The sequence below is a fragment of the Aspergillus bombycis genome, assembly GCF_001792695.1.
Source record: "Aspergillus bombycis strain NRRL26010 chromosome Unknown contig00045, whole genome shotgun sequence".
Classification (NCBI taxonomy): Eukaryota; Fungi; Ascomycota; class Eurotiomycetes; order Eurotiales; family Aspergillaceae; genus Aspergillus; species Aspergillus bombycis.
Window position 1 is genome coordinate 51551 of NW_019170047.1, and position 20150 is coordinate 71700.

General features: G+C 49.8%; 10 protein-coding genes across 10 annotated transcripts; 6 read left to right on the top strand and 4 right to left on the bottom strand.

The window, feature by feature from the left end:
* Positions 1-5: 5 nt before the first annotated feature.
* ABOM_005842 (mitochondrial 54S ribosomal protein uL6m) lies at positions 6-890 on the bottom strand (the record flags this gene model as incomplete). The annotated part of the gene is made up of 3 exons (XM_022532971.1): positions 6-379; positions 439-552; positions 617-890. The coding sequence occupies 3 exons, from the start codon at positions 888-890 to the stop codon at positions 6-8; spliced, it is 762 nt and encodes a 253-aa protein (XP_022388911.1).
* A 574-nt stretch (positions 891-1464) lies between these two features.
* On the top strand, positions 1465-3242 carry ABOM_005843 (putative nuclear membrane fusion protein Kar5; the record flags this gene model as incomplete). The annotated part of the gene is made up of 6 exons (XM_022532972.1): positions 1465-1525; positions 1582-2399; positions 2447-2668; positions 2715-2771; positions 2818-3160; positions 3214-3242. 6 exons carry the CDS (start codon positions 1465-1467, stop codon positions 3240-3242), a joined length of 1530 nt encoding a protein of 509 aa, XP_022388912.1.
* A 1228-nt stretch (positions 3243-4470) lies between these two features.
* On the top strand, positions 4471-6124 carry faeB-2 (putative feruloyl esterase; the record flags this gene model as incomplete). The annotated part of the gene is made up of 2 exons (XM_022532973.1): positions 4471-4819; positions 4884-6124. Coding segments are annotated over 2 exons (1590 nt in total), but the record flags the coding sequence as incomplete, so codon positions are not given.
* Positions 6125-7027: 903 nt separating this feature from the next.
* On the top strand, positions 7028-8243 carry ABOM_005845 (uncharacterized protein; the record flags this gene model as incomplete). Its single annotated transcript, XM_022532974.1, has 2 exons — positions 7028-7522; positions 7578-8243. 2 exons carry the CDS (start codon positions 7028-7030, stop codon positions 8241-8243), a joined length of 1161 nt encoding a protein of 386 aa, XP_022388954.1.
* Positions 8244-8900: 657 nt separating this feature from the next.
* Positions 8901-9260, top strand: ABOM_005846 (uncharacterized protein; the record flags this gene model as incomplete). Its single annotated transcript, XM_022532975.1, has 2 exons — positions 8901-8966; positions 9039-9260. The coding sequence occupies 2 exons, from the start codon at positions 8901-8903 to the stop codon at positions 9258-9260; spliced, it is 288 nt and encodes a 95-aa protein (XP_022388910.1).
* A 244-nt stretch (positions 9261-9504) lies between these two features.
* gpi16 (GPI-anchor transamidase subunit GPI16) lies at positions 9505-11391 on the bottom strand (the record flags this gene model as incomplete). Its single annotated transcript, XM_022532976.1, has 3 exons — positions 9505-10526; positions 10579-10973; positions 11033-11391. 3 exons carry the CDS (start codon positions 11389-11391, stop codon positions 9505-9507), a joined length of 1776 nt encoding a protein of 591 aa, XP_022388962.1.
* Positions 11392-11855: 464 nt separating this feature from the next.
* On the top strand, positions 11856-12808 carry ABOM_005848 (LUC7 domain-containing protein; the record flags this gene model as incomplete). Its single annotated transcript, XM_022532977.1, has 3 exons — positions 11856-11898; positions 11961-12292; positions 12347-12808. 3 exons carry the CDS (start codon positions 11856-11858, stop codon positions 12806-12808), a joined length of 837 nt encoding a protein of 278 aa, XP_022388936.1.
* A 518-nt stretch (positions 12809-13326) lies between these two features.
* ABOM_005849 (putative PHD finger domain protein) lies at positions 13327-16193 on the bottom strand (the record flags this gene model as incomplete). Its single annotated transcript, XM_022532978.1, has 3 exons — positions 13327-15258; positions 15322-16086; positions 16155-16193. 3 exons carry the CDS (start codon positions 16191-16193, stop codon positions 13327-13329), a joined length of 2736 nt encoding a protein of 911 aa, XP_022388937.1.
* A 782-nt stretch (positions 16194-16975) lies between these two features.
* ABOM_005850 (uncharacterized protein) lies at positions 16976-17791 on the top strand (the record flags this gene model as incomplete). Its single annotated transcript, XM_022532979.1, has 1 exon — positions 16976-17791. One exon carries the CDS (start codon positions 16976-16978, stop codon positions 17789-17791), a length of 816 nt encoding a protein of 271 aa, XP_022388907.1.
* Positions 17792-18152: 361 nt separating this feature from the next.
* ABOM_005851 (FF domain protein) lies at positions 18153-19519 on the bottom strand (the record flags this gene model as incomplete). Its single annotated transcript, XM_022532980.1, has 2 exons — positions 18153-19434; positions 19488-19519. The coding sequence occupies 2 exons, from the start codon at positions 19517-19519 to the stop codon at positions 18153-18155; spliced, it is 1314 nt and encodes a 437-aa protein (XP_022388906.1).
* Between the last annotated feature and the right edge of the window lie 631 nt (positions 19520-20150).

Below are 20150 nucleotides of genomic sequence, written 5' to 3' on the forward strand. Positions count from 1 at the left end.
CAAGTCTACCGAATTTTCTTGGCCTTCAATTTGATTGTCTCCCCGTTGATGAAAATACCCTTGCCCTTGTATGGTTCTGGCTTGCGCCATTCTCTAATTTCGGCCGCAAACTTCGTCACGACGCTCTTGTTGACGCCCTCCAGCAAAATACGTGTCGGCTGCGGAGTACTTGCTTTGACACCCTGTGGAACACCCAACTCAATCGGGTGGGAGTACCCAACCTTGAGGGAGACGAATTGCTGGCCGGGGTATTCAGGTTCGACGGTGGTCGCCGTTGATTCGACAGTAGCTCTGTAACCGACACCGACCAGACTGAGAATGCAAACATGGCCTTCCGACACTCCTAGGATGTAGTTTTGTAGATGTGCCCGAGTGGTTCCTATGGTGTAAAACGGTCAGAAAAGCACAAGTGAATGACAGTTGAAGTGATATACGTACCCCACATAGCACGCTGATGCGCGACTGAGGAATCCTGGACGGAGAGAGTCGCTTTCCGAAGGCCTTCATCATGTGCAACTTCCAAGAATGGGGGAATGCTCAGTGTCAATTCACCTGTGATGGATTCATAAGTCAAGCTGTTCACCTCAACTATAGGTGATATAAGAGCGTGCCATACCCAAAGGCCCTTTAACTTCGATTGCCGTCTTCGGAATGTCCTTCGCTACTCCTCTCACTTGTGTCTGAGGCAAGTCGATGAATTTGAGGGAGACTTCGGGGGGTACGGAGATCGGGGCGCCGCCGACTCGAGATTGCGTTGGTGAGGTGGTAGAAAAGGGTTGTGTCCGTTGAGGGTGCGAGAACGCAGGTGCGAGATAAATTGGCAGTGAGCCCTGCCTCAAAGGGCCCCGGGAAAGCTGCTTAAAGCAGTTCTGTGTTAAGGAGCGCGACATGATGACAATTGCGGTTTGTTGCTAGAAGACAACTACTTTGGATCTCCGATGCCGACTTTGATTTTGGCCGGAGACCCTGCACTCCCGATCTGGTTAGCGCATATCACACACGTGATCATGCCTTTTGTATAGATCAGGATTTCGACTCGAGCTCACTGTTGTTTCTCAGAGATATCTGGATTCAAAATGTGATAAGTCTTCAAAGATGAGTCGTTGAGGTGTCTGTGTTGTCTTTTTAGATGCACTATCGTTCACCTTGCCTCATATCATACCTACCCTTTACTTATATCTCTTTCTATATCCCTGTCCATCTATACTGCAAAAGTCCTCACACTGTCTACGGGACGATTGATCCCCTGCATCATCAATTACTATATGACTTCAGTCTTTAGTCTACCATCTTTACACATATGTTATCCAGCTCATTGAGTTAAGTAAAGAACTATTTTCGCTTTCAGCCAACCCGTCTTCTCTAGTACTTAATGCATCGAACTCCCAGAAAAAAGTATTGGTATCAATGAGAAGGATGGCTGGCCCACGTCCAAATATAACATTTCTTACACACGTGCTGCCCATGCTACTTCTATTCTCTCTGCTTTTCTCGGCTCTCTGTAGCACAGAAGATTCAGCAAGTGGTACGTTACCTGCAAAAGAACGAAATGGATCATACTAATCAAGCCGCCAAACATAGATCTTTTAATACACAAGAACAATTCATTTGAGGAAGTGGACTTGGCTTCCTTCATCATCTCGAAAAATATACAACACGATGTCATCTTCAAGGAAGCAGTGCAGCTGCTAGAGTCAATGAGGTCGTCTCCTTCCTGCAACCGCATCGCAGCCTCCAGACTTGTCACATCCTGCCAGTCTGTTAGGGAGAAAACACATAATGTTGACTCTGAGACCTATAGAGTGTTAGAACATACTAGATCATTGTATGCAGCAAGACTCGCTATCTGCGAACTTGAAGGTGCCGGGACCCATATCCCCAATGCCTGTCTTCCGGTCACTATTCCACCCCCACAGAAGAAAGGAATCTTTGGGTTTTCCATAAAGAGTGGAAGTCCGGTCAACGGTGTGGACCCGATTCCAGTCCAGTTGTTGGAATCCTGTCTCAAGTCGCTGGAGTCACGACCTCAATGGTGGACTTCTTATAGCAACAGTAGGCAGAACGCTTTCGTAATATGTCAAGCTGCAAGGATTGAGAACGAAAAGGAAGAGCTTTTGGACCTCCATAGGTCACTAGTCCAGGGCTCTAATAAACTCAATCAGGGCCTTCAAGAAGCCTTGCGGGCGGCTGCTGCTGAATTCTCACAGCACAGAGCTTTCGCAAACGAGGTTGCAAATATGAATGCCAGGCTGGTTCATGACATGGAAGAAACTCGCTCACACTTCAAGACTATGATTGAAAAGGTTTTTTACAAGATTGAAGCCAGGGCCGTTTCGGCTCTCAATACCATTACCTCAGTGCTCGGAAAGGCTCAGGCTGAGGCAACAGCTCTAGATAAGGTGCCATTACAAGTGCCCTTTTCTACAACATAACTAACGAGTGATAGAATATTCAGAATGTATCCTCCGAGGTTAGCAAGCTGCAATACACTTTTCAAGATCTTCTGGACGAAATGCTGTCCGCAAATGAACAAATAACGTTGGCACATCAACAGAATGCTGTGTCACATAACGAGCTTGCCGTTAATCTTCGATCGAAGCTAGAGTACATATTACAAGATGATGTGGCTAGATTACTTCATAATCTTGAGGCATTCGATTCTTCATTGGTAGGTGAGCACGCCCCAAATGAACAATAAGTGTTGACTGTCTCAGGAATGGCTCTCTGGTAGATTCGGGCTCCTATCCGAGCAAGAAATGAGTATATCCGAGGTTGGTGGTGCCCTGAAACTGAATGGAATGGTCTAACTCTCAGAAGCGTCTGCGATCTTTCGATATAACATTGAAAGAATTCCAGTTGAGAGCCGAAAATCTACACAAGGCGCAATTACAGCAAGCTGAAGCTGTCGAATTCCAGTCAAAGTTACAAGAGAAACTACAGACCAGCGTACAAATCTCGCAAGCTTTACTTGACAAGGCAGCCGCAACTACAGCCAATTTGCAGGCGATGATCGATGAAACATCCGCGCGTTATAAGGACTCCCCTGTTTTAAGACCGCTTTTTAGCACGTACTCCTCGTGGACCTTTTATGGTCTTCTTCTGAGTCTTATAGCATCTCACAACGTAAAAGTTGCTTTAGCATTGCTTATTATTAGTGCTTGTAAGTGCCAGCATCCACAGCCGATATCCCACAACTAATTGTACCGTTTTTAGTCCAATTCATGGCCACGAGGATACTATGATACATCGATGGTTGTTATGTTGGAAAAGTCAATGAAAACTCCACTATATCTCTCATATTCTACATGGCTCATATAAGTATCTAAAGGTTGAACTTTTCTGCGTTCTTAAGTTTGCGCCAGTTTCTAGGAACGATTGCACCATCCGCTGCAAGTGTTGATCATGGTGGCACGGACTTGCTTTGCATTACTTAATGATTGTCATTGTTATTATTCTTATCTTCTAATCGAAGCGATCTTTTGAAAGAGAATCTAGGCACATCCAATGACGACGTCATGGAAGCTCCAGTTATGATATGTTAACATTGTTAAGCACTTGTCGCGTCGATTAGACTTTCACCATACATTATAGTACACTCTATTATACTAAGTAAACAAAAACCCGTCAATAAGAGCTAGACTTAATCGATACTACGGTGGACTGCGGTAAAAAGATTCGGCAACCAGACGGTTTTCGGCAGCGACCGATGCAGATTTGATCCGACCCAGCCTAGGCCACCCTACTTACCTCCTACATTTATGCAATATCGCGTCCATACTACGGGCCCTCACAACCCATCTCAAATATATTTGCTTCTAGGACAATGATGAGTTAAAAATGAGCAAGAACACATTGCAGGTATTTTTGTGACACAAAAACGAATAGGTCCTGCATGTCCTGCATGTCCTGCATGAGATGCCGAGTCGGTTTCACCAGGATCTAGGATCCAGTTCCCTCGATGCCGAGAAGAATGCCCGATCACTGTATTCATGTGGCTCCGAGATGGTTTAACTGCCGATACTCAAGCCCTTCAGGTAAGCGAACGTCCTGCGCGGGGTGACCAGGGAAATTCTCCGCATTCTGTGGGGAACCCCATGCGACGATCGTTGGGATGTGGAGACCTCGTTTGAAGATGACAGCGACCTGTCCACTCAGCGCTGCTGGAAATTCCCTCCCTAATCCCGGCTTTTCCTTGTCAGAAATGATTGGGAAGTCTGTCGCGTCACGACCAAGCTTCTGACTTACTGATTGCTGAGAGATCTCTGAACCTAATCCATGGTACATTCCTCCGGCCAAACTTCGGAGAAGCCCTAATTCAGGCACGGGATATAGTCCGATCTTCACGTACCGACAGATTAGAACATTAATAAACATGCTTCAGACTGCCAGCAGTCTCCGGTATGTCCGAGACAGCTATATATAGAGTCACCTAGCTCACGTCAGAGGATAATGTCTCCGTGAACCACAGCCACACCCAGTATGCCTTCACTTCGCCGGCTTCTACCTTTTCTCACTGCGGGCTCTGCCGCTCTGGCAAGCCAAGATGCGTTTCAAGACAAGTGTACGGATTTTGCAAGCAAAATAACCCTGCCCAATGTGCGGGTGAATTTTGTCAATTACGTGCCTGGCGGCACCAACGTTTCGTTGCCAGATAATCCAACCAGTTGCGGCACAACTTCTCAAGTAGTGTCCGAGGATGTGTGCCGCATTGCCATGGCTGTTGCGACCACGAACAGCAGCGAAATCACCCTCGAAGCGTGGCTCCCAAGAAACTACACTGGCCGCTTCCTGAGCACGGGCAACGGTGGTCTTTCAGGCTGTATGTTCTACCCGGTACCGCAATGGGAGATGACACGCCTTCAAATCAAACTAACGTCTTACAGGTATTCAGTACTATGATCTAGCGTACACCTCCGGCCTAGGGTTTGCCACGGTCGGCGCCAACAGCGGCCATAACGGAACCTCTGGAGAGCCTTTCTACCACCACCCCGAGGTCCTCGAAGACTTTGTACACCGTTCAGTCCACACTGGTGTCGTGGTTGGCAAGCAATTGACCAAGCTCTTCTACGAGGAAGGGTTCAAGAAGTCGTACTACCTTGGTTGCTCCACTGGTGGTCGGCAGGGATTCAAATCCGTCCAGCAATACCCCAATGACTTTGACGGTGTTGTGGCCGGCGCGCCGGCATTCAACATGATCAACCTCATGTCATGGAGTGCCCACTTCTACCCAATCACGGGTCCAGTCGGGTCAGACACATACCTATCCCCTGATCTGTGGAACATCACCCATAAGGAGATCCTGCGTCAATGCGATGGTATCGACGGCGCAGAGGACGGCATTATCGAAGACCCGAGTCTTTGCAACCCAGTCCTTGAGGCCATCATCTGCAAGCCTGGTCAAAACACCACGCAGTGTCTAACCGGGCAGCAAGCCCACACCGTTCGCGAGATTTTCTCCCCGCTGTACGGAGTGAACGGCACCTTGCTTTATCCCCGCATGCAGCCTGGCTCCGAGGTGATGGCTTCTTCCGCGATGTACAACGGCCAGCCTTTCAAGTACAGCACCGACTGGTATCGCTATGTCGTCTACGAGAACCCCAACTGGGACGCAACCAAGTTCAGCGTGCGTGACGCGGCCGTCGCTCTGAAGCAGAACCCATTCAACCTCCAGACCTGGGATGCAGACATCTCCGCGTTCCGCAAGGCCGGCGGCAAAGTCCTCACCTACCACGGGCTCATGGATCAGCTCATCAGCTCGGAGAACTCCAAACTGTACTACGCGCGCGTTGCGGAAACCATGAACACGCCTCCGGAAGAACTGGATGAGTTCTACCGCTTCTTCCAGATCAGCGGTATGGCCCATTGCAGTGGAGGTGACGGCGCGTACGGCATCGGAAACCAGCTTGTAACCTATAACGATGCCAATCCTGAGAACAACGTTCTCATGGCTATGGTTCAGTGGGTGGAGAAGGGCATCGCCCCGGAGACTATTCGTGGTGCTAAATTCACCGATGGCGCGGGCTCGGCCGTCGAGTACACTCGCAAGCACTGCCGCTACCCTCGCAGGAATGTGTACAAGGGGCCAGGGAACTACACTGATGAGAACGCCTGGCAGTGCGTTTAGAATATTGACGTGTTGTAAATATATGTGCATTACATAGAACAACGCATTTGCGTGTCTTGATAATTATTTATTCGCCCATCATAGCTGAGTCCAGAACATATATCTCTGCAGTTGAGTAGTAGTGAGACAGTTATAGCACATACAAGGCTATCTAGAGGCCAGACATGTTCATGAATATACCATATGTTTACAAAAGAGGGAGACGATCAACGAAAATGTACAGAAAGATTTGACCAAGTAGGACCTAAAAGCCCGAAAAGTAAATTCCTTGGAGAGGGGGTATCAAAAAACAAAAAAGAAAAGAAAGAAAGAAAGAAAGAAAGAAAAAGAAACGACACCTGTAGGATTCACTACTCGGCCAAAATGTCTTGTTAAATAAACATAAATAAACTCTTCAAACTATATCGAACGGTACCACTCAAAGTAATAAGTAAAGCCAGCCCCTGGCAGCCAAATGCCAGCCTCCACAAGCCCAAGCGGTCCACACCAGCCAGACCGCCTTGGAACTGGGGCGCGATCGCATCATAGGTTCCACCCAAAGAAGTTGGCTGGCAGCTAAGGTCCAGTCCTTCATGGCATCATAGCCCATTCATACAAAGCACACACACACACACACACACACACACACACACACACTGGCAAAAGTTTGCGCAAGACTGACCATTTGGGGCGACGCAGTATTTTTTCTAAACTCACCGGGGACAAGCCGAGTAAATTGGCCGCTAACAATAGTGATCGCTGATCCATCCCTCTCTGACCTCCCCCGAGCTGACACGGATCGCTCTCATTGGCCTAATTGGTTGCGCCGCGGGGGGCGCGTGCAGCATTCCCTCAGATCCGCTCGATATCGGCAAGATATATTACGATTTACAACTCCCACGTTTCACGATTGAATCTTGAAAAATGACCGACCCCGTTGCTGATACCCCCGCCATGGACGAATTTGCGCAGACTCGTGGCGCCGATGACCTGTTCGACGATGAAATCGTGCCTGTGGCCGCGGAGCCAGAGGTCCCGCCGGAAGTGCAAGCCTTGGAAGAGAATGTCGCTTCGCTATCGTTAGAGACCCAAACCCCGCCGCCCCGTACCGAAACCCCTCCACGGTCGCGTGGGGGCGAGAGGCGAGGACGTGGCAGAGGAAAGGGACGCGGTGGCAGACAAGGATCGCAAAATTCAGCTTCGAGGCGGGGTGATGGAGCAAGGACAAAGCCCGTGGATGATGCTGCTGCCCAGAACGAGAAGAATAATGGGGAACCCGCCAAGGATATGTCTGCTGAAGCGACAGAACAAGCAAAGAAGGAAGACCCAGCCTCAGACTCCAAACCCTCCGCCGACGCTAATGGGCAACGCGTGCCAGCGGTGCGCGGCGATCGGAGTGCTACAGGTGGGATTAAAAAGGTATACCAGCTCTCTTCTCATTGAATGAGGGTTTATTTACTGATCGTTTTAACAGCCAAAACTCACAGAGGAGGAACTCTCTCAACGTATCGCCGCGGCGAAGGAGAACGCTGCTCGCAAGGCTGCCGCCCACGCCCGTGCTGAAGCCGACCAAGCCTCCTTCCTTGAACGAGAGAAGGTTGCCGAAGAGAAGCGACGCCAGGAACGCCAACACCGCCGTGTGATGGATAACGAACGAGAGCGCAATCGGCAGCGAAAACTTCAGGCTCTGGGCGGGAGAGAGTGGGATTCGCAGAAGCAGGAGGAAGATTATAACCCCCGCGGAGGTAGAGGTGGATACCGACGAGGAATGCACGGCGGTGTCTCTGGATACGCTCGACGAGACTTTGGAGACTCGCAACCAGATGAAGAGACGAACAATCACCACCATAACAGCCCTCGAGGCCGGGGTCGTGGCGGTAGAGGTGGTCGTGGACGCGGTCGTGGGCCACGACCAGACATTCCACCATCTGAAGGCGCAACGAATGAGCCAATCTCCACCGAGCAAAAGCCCGCGCCAACTCCAGTCATCAATAATGAAGCCGAGTTCCCTTCCCTGCCTGGCGGTAGTAAAAAGGAGAGCACGGCCGACACTGACTCTACTGCGGCTAAGCTCGATGCGGTCCTATCGCCGATATCTGCAAGCGGTGCTACATGGGCGGAACAAGTCGAGAACAACTAGATATCCAGTGTCACGAGTCTATACTTTTCTTTAATCATGTTTTGGAGGACTATTGTTATTGCATGCACGGATTATTCCCCGAACTATTGTTAGTCGCTATACTTCTAAACCATGTTCACCCTTTTGCTCAAAGGATTACCCGCCAACATTGGATAATGAAAGACGCTCTTTCCATCCCGTGATTCTTCCAAGCTACGTAATACATATGCATCACGATGTCTCCTATATATTCTTCCTGCAGATCTCTGCAGGTGATGGACTTGTACTGCCCAGTGCATATCCTAGCTATCCCAATCGGGTAACGCTCGAGCTACCGCTAACTCAGCGCAGTGGCGGCCAATGAGAAGCACAGCGTGCGGTCATGATGATATCACTGAGATCATTGTGTTCTTTTGCTTCGTACAAGGACCTCGTGCATGTGGGATAATTCTCGAGTATAAAGACAGTCCTATCTCGATAGTCAATTCTCCTCATCATTCTATGCAAACATTGTCTTACTTGAACATATAGGTAAATGACCCAAAACACCAATCTACACCCCTCAAACCCCCAAAGCGGGAAACTATATATATCCCTCCCCCGAAGTATATATATACATGTACACATACTAAACCCAACTCCCAATCCCAGATCCACCAAACCAAATCAACTAGCAAAATGTCCGGAGCAAACACGCACATGAACGAACACCCTTCAGGCGGGGAAGGAGCTGGCCATATCTCTGTATGTATCGTATCCTCACATACACTCCAATGTTGTTCTACATTGATGTAGCTAACATGTTGGTCTGCCCAGGACAAAACCAAGACGTCATTCTCATCTGCGAACGAGTTCTCGAGTTTAAGAGAGCAGAAGGGTATGGCGGAGAGGAATTTCCTGGATCGGAGGAACAGAGAACTCGGTGAGCAGGAGGGGACGTGCGCGACTGAGGATCATAGTTTCATGACGAAGAAGCCTGGGGGTTCGGATACTTTGCCGGGGTGGGAGAAGGCGAAGGGTGCTTTGGGTAATATGTGAGTTTTTTTAAGGTTCCCTCTTCTTTTGGATTTGTGTTGGGTGCTGATTGATTGATTGATAGGTTTGGTTGAATGGGTTATGACAGGGCATGTTGATCGGATGTTATGAATCTGTTTACTGGAGTTTTTTGTGGTATTACGAGATCTTGTATTATAATGCAACCATACATTGGGTTAGATGTTATGAAACTATTGAAGAAAATATAACGTATGTATGTGCATTATTGATTCTACATGTGACATTGCTATTCAACCTTTGCGCTCTTCCCTTTTATACGATCCCGTATGGCCACTATCTTGCCCGCTAGGCGGCCCTTTAATGTCTGTGATGTGAGAGCGGCTGCCTCTTCGGCGGAGACGAAGCGACGGACCAAGAGGTTGAAAATGCTGCCAAACGCTAGAGCGATGACCGTGCTAGTAAGGATGATCACGTTGTACGGCATGCTAAAGTCCGGCGTGGGTAGCGGCAAAAGGAGGCTAGTTGTGCGCATATAGATCGGGTTCTCATGTCTACCGAGCTTGATAACCGCAGGAGCAACGTTGAAACCACGATTGGCGTCCGGTGGGTACTCGGTGTACCGCAAGATAGCCTTCTCGAAGTCATATGTCAGAGTCACGCTAGAGGCGGCTGGAACTGATAAAGCTAGTTCTAGCTGCGTGCCGCGTTCTCTGTCAATCGCCGGGCGGTAAAAGGTCTCCCTGATGAGCTGTGAAGTGGGAACTTGTCGGCGGACCCCATCACGTCCAGTGACTGTTGCTTGTAGCGTGTGTACATACGGGCGCAAGAACCATGGGAGGGTCTCAAAATACATGAAGTCTACCGCGTCCGTGTCGGACGGATTATCGAAGATGATCCGCATGCCCCCCCGTTCCACGCCGTGGCCAACGATCGTCCGTTCCGCACGCAGGACAGGCTCATCTAGAGGAACGTGGGTTGTGGCTTCCTGCTCCGGCATGACCAGGTCAAATGCGTTGGAGCCCTGTAGTGTGTAACACCGAGTGAAGCCATCCGGCTTACGAGTCTCAACCGTACCTTCAGAGACAGCAACGCCTCGCTCATCGGGTACGCGCAGGCAGATAGTTTCCTCGGAGCTTTGACTATCGCCTAAGGGGCAAACGCCGCTGACTGTGCGCCCAAAAATTTCGCTTAGAGACCAACCGCCTTCGGAGGTCTTCTCCAAAGGATAACAGGTATCATCTGAGTGATATGGCTTCGATGTATCGCAGGCAAGCTGCTCATTAGGAACTGGTCGCGGAATTGGATTGTCTAACACTTGTTAATGGCTCTGATGAATGATGACAAGATTCGTTTGACTCACCTCGAGGCCTTTTTGATCTTTCAAGATCGAGCACAATGTCCACGGTCTGTTCAATTTGTACCAGACAATCATCAGGGCGAGAACATACAGGACGTACATCAACCGACATACTCTGCCAGGATGCATCAAACAACTTATGTCCATCAAGCAGACTAGCAACACCGGCCTTGCCTTTGCACGGTAGGAGTTTCAGAAAAGGTGTAAGGTTCTCTGTGCAGACAACTTCGCCCGGAAGCGTGCCATGCAAAAGATGTAGGTTACTCGAAGCCGAATGGTCTCCGGCGAGAGCGAAAGATGCAACTGGTCGGGTAGTCCGAGTTGAATCGATGAAGTTGAGCGATGCGCAGAACAAACCAGACAGAGACTGGGTCAACGAAATCCATTTTGCAAACGCTCTTGATCTTTGTCAGCATATGCATCCAAGGAGCAGGGTTCCAAATGACATTGCACGCACTCTTGATCATCTGCCGCATCGATCCATGCCCACAATTCTACACCTGTGTTTCCTTCTTTAACCCCATTCCAGGGGCGTGACCCCCAGCTTTCAGCATCCCATCTGCCTGTAGTGAATCGCAGGTGTAATTCCTTGGTGTGAGCATGTTGCAATATCTGGCCTAGCGCACGGGGAAAGTGGCGAAAATTCCGTTCGTCAAAGGACTCCTGAGAAGCATTGCTTCGGAAATTGAAGGACGCTAATAAAGATGACTGCGGTAATGGTTGCAGGGTGAGGCTCTCATGGTAGTCCGATGTCGCGTAGGTGAGCGAGGACAACGCGACAAGGAGAAAGAGAGGAAGAAGAGAAGGGACAATCATTCCGTCATGCTGCCAATGAGAAGTTTCCAAGGACTATTGTAAGAATCTCTCCCAACCCAATATCAAGCCATGCACGGGTTGTAGAGTGTTAGATCTCCGAGCCGATGGAGACAGAATAAATTAGCGTCTAGATCCCGCAACGTAATATCGGGCAGCGCTCAGGGAGGAGGATAGCTGGCACCGGGGTTCGGGCTTGAACGAAGCTATTGGTAATTGGATTAAATTGGAATCCTCCTTCAGGTCACTCGGCCATAGCTTTGACACTCTATGGGGTAGAACATCTGGACTAACCTATGCTCGGACACTTACCGAAAGGGGTTGATGACCTTTATAGTAAGCGCAGCCGCGACCGCGTTTAGCGCCACTCCGCAGAATAATCGTCTTTCGTTCATCGCAACAGCTCTCATATACGTACGATCCCCACTCTTTTCGAACGAACATCCTCTTCTCGGAGTCATTGCATCATGGCGGCGGAACAGAGAAAGCTGCTCGAGCAGCTCATGGGAGGTAAGCTAGCTCTAACAAAAATGACGCAGCTCAAACCCTAGCTAATAGAAATCTTCTCGTAGCGGACCAGCTCATGGGCACTGGTGCTCCCTCCCGCAACGCTCAGCTTGCTATTACCGATCCCAAAGTCTGTCGCTCATATATCGTCGGCACGTGCCCGCATGATCTCTTCACCAATACCAAGCAAGATCTTGGCCCTTGCCCTAAGGTGCATAGTGAAGGTCTGAAGACGGAGTATGAGACAGCTTCGGCTGCGGAGAAGGCTAAATGGGGCTTCGACTTTGATTACATGAGAGACATGCAGAAATACATTGACGATTGTGACCGGAGAATTGATTCCGCACAGCGGCGGTTGGAAAAGACCCCGGACGAAATTCGACAGACAAATAACCTGGTAAGGATAGCTTATTCGCCAAGCCGACTAAAGCCAGTTGCTAACCTTTAATAGCTCAAACAAATCTCTGATTACACCAAAACGATCAACGGCGGTCTGCTGGAGATTTCCGTCTTAGGCGAAACCGGCTCCGTTGCGCAGGCATACAATGAATTGCACAAGATCCGCACAGCCAAACACCAAAAGGAAACGTGTGAGCGCGAATTGAAGAATCTGCAGGATACCTCTGGTCCGTCTGGCCACCAGAAGCTGCAGGTATGCGATGTTTGCGGCGCATACCTGAGTCGTCTCGATAATGATCGTCGATTGGCGGATCATTTCTTCGGCAAAATGCACATGGGTTACTCAGACATGCGCAAGACATTTAAGAAACTCAGCGAGGAGCTCAAGGGTAGACCGCCGCCAGTTCGTCATCACGACGACGAGGACGGTGGCTGGGGTGGGCGCTCGGGTGGTGGCAGAGGACCTCGGTATGGTGGTGGCGGCGGCTACAAGAAGCGTGGTGGACGGTGGTGATAATGATGGCTGTTCACTACTCTTCTTTTCTTTTGCTGCTGGATTTGCATAGCGCAGGCGTTATTCTTTCTATCAGGACGTTATGAATTGTCATATGTGTTAATAGGATAAAGTATTAGTCTTGAAAATCCAAATCTGGGCCATATTTTGCAATACAGTTGGTCTGCTGGCTTGAGTCGCAAGCAGCTAGTGCTACGTAAATGATGGTATGGAAGCGCAAATCACGAACTGAGCTTCATAATTGGAGACTGGATGGAGTATATAGGACCGCATTGACAAGCAAAAGAAAGCTACAAAGGTAAGTTGGTCTGCAAGAGTTCAAATCTGAATTGAGTAAAGAAAATATTCATCGCTGTGCTGAAAATTCGTTGTGAAAACAAATGTAGATATCCCATGATCACCCAATATCCCATTTTCCCTTTCCCAGTAAGAGTAACAGCAGTACAACACAGACACCATGTCCAAAATGAACCTAAGAAAAATAACCGATGATTACTATACAGTCGAATTATAGCCATCTACTTTGCATTCTGCTGTAGAGTATGTCCATTCGTCGTAGCCTGGACCAGTTCCTGCATCAAGATTTCGTAGTTCAGTGCTGTCTCCGGCCGACGCAACAGGATATCACGGACGACACTCAGTTGGGTAACGTCCGCGTTCGGCGCCTGTTGCAAGAGCTGTTGAATAGCTGGGGAGCTAGCCTGAGTACCCAGTACCTGGACGGCAGCTGCAAGACCCGTGACCGGAGCCTGATTTTGTGGCGCTGGACTCTGATACGGTACGAATTGGGGAGCATGTGGAGGATGTTGGTGTTGAAATTGGTGTTGCTGCTGACCATATGGGGAATGTGCCAGTGGCGTTCCATCAAAGTTCGAAGGTGCTGGAGTGATTTGAGACACAGGCCGCGGCCCAGGAGTCATAAATTGTTGTTGTTGAGGTGTCGCCGGACTCGCAGAAGCCATTGGCTCCTGGCTTGGATGGTGCGATGAGGGCTGCACTGAAGGAGGATTCGATTCAGAAGTTTTCACGGCAAAAACGACGAGAAGAACCCGTTCCGGAGTTGGATCCTCCAGAGTATTGTTCTCTAAGAGTTCAATGAACTCGGGTTTCTTAGTCGACCCAGCCTCGATGGGAATAATATAAGTATCCTTGACGGCCGCTAGCGGATGCTTGCCTACCACACCGTATCTCTTGCGATCCGAGAAATAGTTGAAGAGCTTATCGAAACCTGCCTGCTCTTTTGGCAACTCGGGCCTGCCGATACAAATGACTGACACGTCTGTGGAAGTACTGAAACGCAAGTTGCAGAGATACTCGCTGGCCAGTTGGATATCAATTCTGCCATCCACCAACAAGGTCGAAGGCGCGAGCTGACTCCAGGGAATTCGTCCACTGAGGTCGGCACCGCCAACGTGTTTGGCCGAAGAGGAAAACTCGGCAATGGGGTTCATGATGACTTTGCCACGCCAAACTGCTCCTTCGTCATGATAATCCTTAGGTGAATAAGGCGGCGACTCTGGTTCATCATCCTTCAAAAGCTGATCAATCTCTGCATCGGCCTGAGCCGTTCCAGTCGGTAATGGCTGTCGAATATGGGTTGCCACCTCTGGAAACACTTGCTCATGCTCAGTGCCGCCAGGAGAGTGAGCCCTAGGTGGGAAGTGCTGGTCGTGAGAGATGCCGTCGGCGGGTTTGCTGTCAGATGCTTGTTGGTTACCAGATTTCCGAGTGTTATCGCCATCGCCGGGCTGCTGAGGACCTGGGCTTTGACTGCCATCCGCATCGACTAAGCTTCGACGGGGAGCAGCAGAGAACACGGGCTCACTGGACACATTCTGATTATCGTCCTCAACCAGTTCCTCGCCTTTATGGGTCCGCCTGATCCTTGGCCCTTGCTCTTGCACGATAATATGCTGCCTTTCGGCTTCGCGCTTGATCTCGGCATCCTTCTGTTGCAATTCTTCACTTGCCATGTCTTGGGAGCTCATCTTAGAGAGGGTATCTGGGCGTAAACTACCTACGAGCAGACGATCCCGTAGAGAAGGGTTCTTCTTTACGTTGAACAAGATCGTCCGCAATTGTGCTTTATACTGCTCTGTGGTCTCTCCAGATCCTCCGCAGAAATTCTCATACATTGCATTCTCGATTGAGAGAGCGAGTTGCCGTGCGACCTCCTCCGCTGACTTCCCATCCGACAAGCTGAAGGAACCTCGCCTTCGGGCTTCAGAGACCTGATCTACAAATAACCTGACCAGAGCACTGGCCGCACTTTTCCGAGCAGGATTAGAGAGTTCTTCCACAGCCTTTACGCCCTCAACCACTGCCGTTTCTGCGGTAGAGTTCTGACGTGAAGGCTGCTCCTTAGCTTCATCCTTTACTTGGGTTGATTCCACGCCAGACATCACAGTATCTGCCGGGGGAGAGACCTTCTGCTGTTTCGATTTCGGTGTCTGAAACATGAGGTGATTAGTTATCAGAGTAGCTTGTTCGAAGGTGTCATCCAGAGCACTTACAGGTTCAGGCGTAGACACATCCTGATGCTCATCAAACTTGCGTTTTTGAGCACTTGCCGATCGAGCATCGGGGGCGACACCATTTTGCTCGGTGGTAGGTGTAACAGATGGTGGTGCTGGGGAAGCCGGAAGAGCCTCAGGAGCTGGAGGAGCAGGCGCGGCGGCGGGTGCAGGAACAGGAGCAGGAGTAGGGGCAGGAGCTGGGGTTGACGAAGCTGCTGTACGTGCTGGTGTGCTCGCCTCGGTTTTAGGCTCAGGTTTAGGCTCAGGCTTGGGCTCGCTGGGTCTGCCTCTTCTGCCTCCCTTTTTACCCTTTCTGCGACGCGATGCTTTCTTTTCCTCAGCTTCTTTGCGCCTTTTTTCAGCTGCCTCCTCCCAAGGCTTTTCACCACGGGCAATCTTATCTAAGAGAACTTTATGATTTTCAGGCTTGCACATCTCACAAAAGTACTCGTCAGGCTCCTCGCCCTTCGCGAATGTGAGGCCCATGCAGTCATTATGTTGCCACGCTGAACAGCGATCGCAGCAAATCATATCACGTTCAACGTCTTCCTCCTCTTCATATTCTCCGCATATACATCGGATAATCTCTTCTTCTTCACTGGGGGCAGGTGTTGGCTCGACGGAGGGCTTCGGCGGTTTTTCCTTTGGCTGCGCTTTCGACTTGGGTTTCTTCGCAGGTGTTTCGGGGATAAGATCGAGGTTCTTGTGCTGACCCTTGGTCGAGCGACCTGATCGTCGCGGTTCTTCTGACGTTGCAGTTAGCTGGCTATTCAGACTGAGTTGGGGATCTGCTTTCAACCGTCACTCCACTCCTATGTGGACTGACATACTGTCCGCGAGATTGTGGTTACTATGAGCTTACCGGCCATGGTGGGGATATATAATGATAAGATGCAAAAGCTTTCTACGGTGCGATGTAGAGTAACCTGGGACAAGCGCCACCCAAATCTCGTTCTACGGCATCAGAGGGTTCAAGTAATACACAGGAGAAGACGCTGGACAGTGGCACTGCTGCTTGGTCCACACAGGTATTACTTTATCTTCTCAAATTTGTTTCCACAAAGATTTATTTAAGACACAACGCGTAGCGACAGTACTTCAACACCGGGTTTCGGTGTTCTGACTCTGATGAATTCCTCTTTCGCGCGCAGCGTGAATGCTTGGCGTGAGCGGGGTCGCGTGAGCGATGTCTTGATGCTGGCTGAGATTTATAGATATGGCCTGCAATCTGACGATACCAAATTGGAAACCGAGCGACTGCGTACCAACTTCTGATGAGTTTGGCGACAGTTCAGTTGTCAGAGACGCGATGGGGAGATGAGGAGATGAAGTTGGAAGAAGAGGAATGAGATGAAGACGGAGTCGCGGTCGCCGGCTGACTCAGCAAACACGTGAATGACTGGATGCGGCTCGGCGGGGAGGTCTTGGCACGACGCCAAACAGGGTTCCTCTTCATCGCGTTTATTCATTGAAAGCTTCTCCGTATCCCCACATAGATTGCGCATTTTCCTGATCGTCCTGCATCTAACACTAGTCTAACTCAGCTACGATATTCTTGAATACTTTATCACAACCAGTGACGGCTCTCTTGATAAAAACAGAAAACAGTCGAACATTAATTAAAAAAAAAGGGGGTTTTATCTTCTTTACGATGGCGGATGTTCGATCATTACTTCGAAACGAACTGGCTTCTCGCAAGGGCTCAAATCAGACCGGAAGAGCAGCAACGACGACAACAAATCGTGTTACCAAGAAGCGCAAGGTAGATCCTGAAGATGACTTGACGCGCAAGAAGATGAGACACGCGATCGCAAACGCAGATCCGCAGTCGGCGAATATTCGTACCGTACAGCCACCGAGTGCCCAGTCCCTTGATGAAGACATTGAACTCCCAGAACGAGATACTGCTGGCCCGGAACCCCCATCAGAAGAAGACGCCGAGCAGCTTTCCGCTCAACCTAGCGCACAACCATCTGAGGCAGCAGTGGCATCGAATAGCACGACTGAGCAACCCAAGACTATTGATGAAGACGAATGGGCTGCTTTTGAGCGTGAAGTAGCGGCGCCAACCCGGGCACCACAAGCGCCTGCTGCAGTCGCCGCACAGGCGACGATATCAGCGGCACCTGTTTCCGCCGAGCAGCTGGCAGCACAACAAGAGAAAGAAAATGACACAATAGCCCGTGGTCGGGAGGCCGAGGCCGAAGGTGAACGAGAAGATGCAGCCCGCTTCTTAGAAGACGAGTTTGATGAGATGGAACAACTAGAGGAGCGGGTTAGACGGCTGAAGCACAAACGTGAGGAGCTAAGAAATATGAGGGCCACAGGGGCTAAAGATGTTGATTTGATGGATGGTCCAGCTTCGGCCGCCGCAGTGTCAGACCATGAAAAGAGCCAGGAAGATGAAGAAAATGACGATGACGACGACGACGACGATGATGACTGGGATAACTGGAGATTCAGGTAACAGACCGGAAAAGAGTCAAACTGGGAAAACGGAGAAGGTGTCATTTCTTACAAAGGGAGGTCTCGAACTTTTCATAATTACATTGATACCCCATGATCTATACGAAGTCGCACAAAAGTGTTCTCTAATGTGTCAACATACATGACTGGATTCCAAGGCAGGCGCGTTGGCTATTCTGTATCTATTAGGTATGCGTATTTGTTGTCACCTCCTGTGGCCAACATCGAACCAATAATTTTGTCGGGAGATTTGGAAGAAAATGCATTGGTCCCATAGCCGTGACGGTTCGGCGGGCTGCTGTTGGCCAGACAATAGCAATTGAATGGATTTGTACTATTACAGGATCATTACTACCTATGGATCACTTCCCTTCCTGGGCTTCCCCTTCCTTTGAAGAATCTCGCTCGACCTCTATATGGCTTCGTAATCCCGCCTTCCCTATCTTGAGGGCTTCTTCAATCTCTGCCTCTCCTTCTCTTAGAAGGTTCCTCCCACGGGCAAGGTCACCCCGCTGCTTCCGCTTGTCCTCTTGCACTTGCTTCTCACGTTCTGCCAAAGCCTTCTCACGCTTTTCGCGCTCCATTCTCTTACGCTCTGCCTCTTCTCGTTGTTCCGCAGTCATATGCTCGCCCTGCTCCGGCGCCGGGGGCAAAGTAGATATATAGGTTTCAATAAGGGGATTGCGAACCTTCGCAGGGAGGGAGATGTATCTGATATCAGTAATGATCGTTGGAGGGAGAGCTTCCAGGCTCGACGAGCGATTGAAATCATGCACAGGGACAGACTTCAGTAGGGCAGAGAGGTCGGACTTGCGAGTGCTTTCCGGCTGTTTTAACCGTGACATCAAGTCGCGATAGAATTTCTCTCGATCCTTATCGGACAGTTGAGAGTCTTTCATTTCGGGCTCTTTGCGATACTTGCGTTTGAATTCTGGCCAGTATAGCTTGGGAGTAGCGTGTGTTTCAAGGAAAGCTAGATATTTGATGCGCGGGTCCTTTTTCTCTTGTTTCTCTTTCTGCTCCTTAAGCACTTGGATCCGATCACGGCTCCAATGAGACCAAACATCCCGACGCGACCTCATATTCGGAAGCGCGGTGTAACGAGAGTCCTCTATAATCCGGCCTTCTTCAATAATCTTCTCCCACGTTGCATACGGGTTAATGTGATAATCATCAAGAAGGTCACGGAACAGAGCAATTGCGTCTTCCTCTGTGAGTGGTAGTCCCTCAGCACCTTCTTCCCAGCCATCTTCGCCTGGTTCACCATATTCGCCGGGATCAAGGCCATATTCTTCGCCCATAGCGGCGAGTTGATACTCAATATCTTCTTCCGTGAACTCCAAAGGTTGTTGTTGACCATCATCGCCCTCCATCTTCGGCCGTTTGGAAGGATGATCCTCATCTTCGCCTCCGCTATCTGTGACTTCGACTTCCTCATATTCGTCGCTCTCTTCGCCCGCATATGCAGCAGGGGCAATTCCCTTCTGCTCATGATGCTGTCCACTAGATGGTTCGGTTTCTCTTTCAAGTACGGAACTCTCGTCATCGATGTCTTCACCGCGTTCCGCCTTCTCTTTTTTCTCTCTCTCTATACGGTCGTACTCCACGACTCCTTTCAATACCTCCGGGGGGATTTTCCAGAAACTTTCATTTGTTTCAGGGTTGTGGACAAATCTCCTTCCCAGTTTGGTTTTGACGAGTATCCATGGTGCACAGCTGGGTAGGGCATGTTTTGATTTCGGCCTATCTTCCAGCCTCTATTTCTGCGGTCGTGATAGCCTCTTCCCCCACGAAAGCCGCCCCGATGTTGAACATGTTGAGGTGTTGCTTGATTAGATGCGCCGAACCCAAATCCCTGAGGTGCATAAGGTGTCGAGGAAAATGGAGGTAAAGTATCTGGAGTAAGATAAGGAGCGTTGTGAGTGGTACCGGGTGCAGAAGGGGTCGATTGAGGTTGCGATGGAGCCGGAGACGCCTGTGGTCTAGTGTAGGTCGATTGTTTTGTTTGCGAGTTATAATAATACAAGTGGCCTGCGTCCGGTCAGACAAGAGAACTTCCATGACAAGAGCGATGTGACGCACCCGAAGGAGCTCTATGCTCGGTCCACCCTGGTGGTAGTGGAGGGGGAGGGGTATAGGTGGACTTGAGCATGATAATCGCGATGCACGGAGAATATAGGTGTGATCGATTGTTGACTTAAGAATTTCCCGATATTTATATCCATAGATGAATTGGTAAAACTATTATTGTAGCGGAAAGCGCGTGCAATTTTGCGGCAGTCGAGAGCTTCGCATAGAAACTAAAGGTAAAGGCGTGGGCCCGAGCTTGGCGAATGGCAAGCCGCTGGACGCGCAGGGCG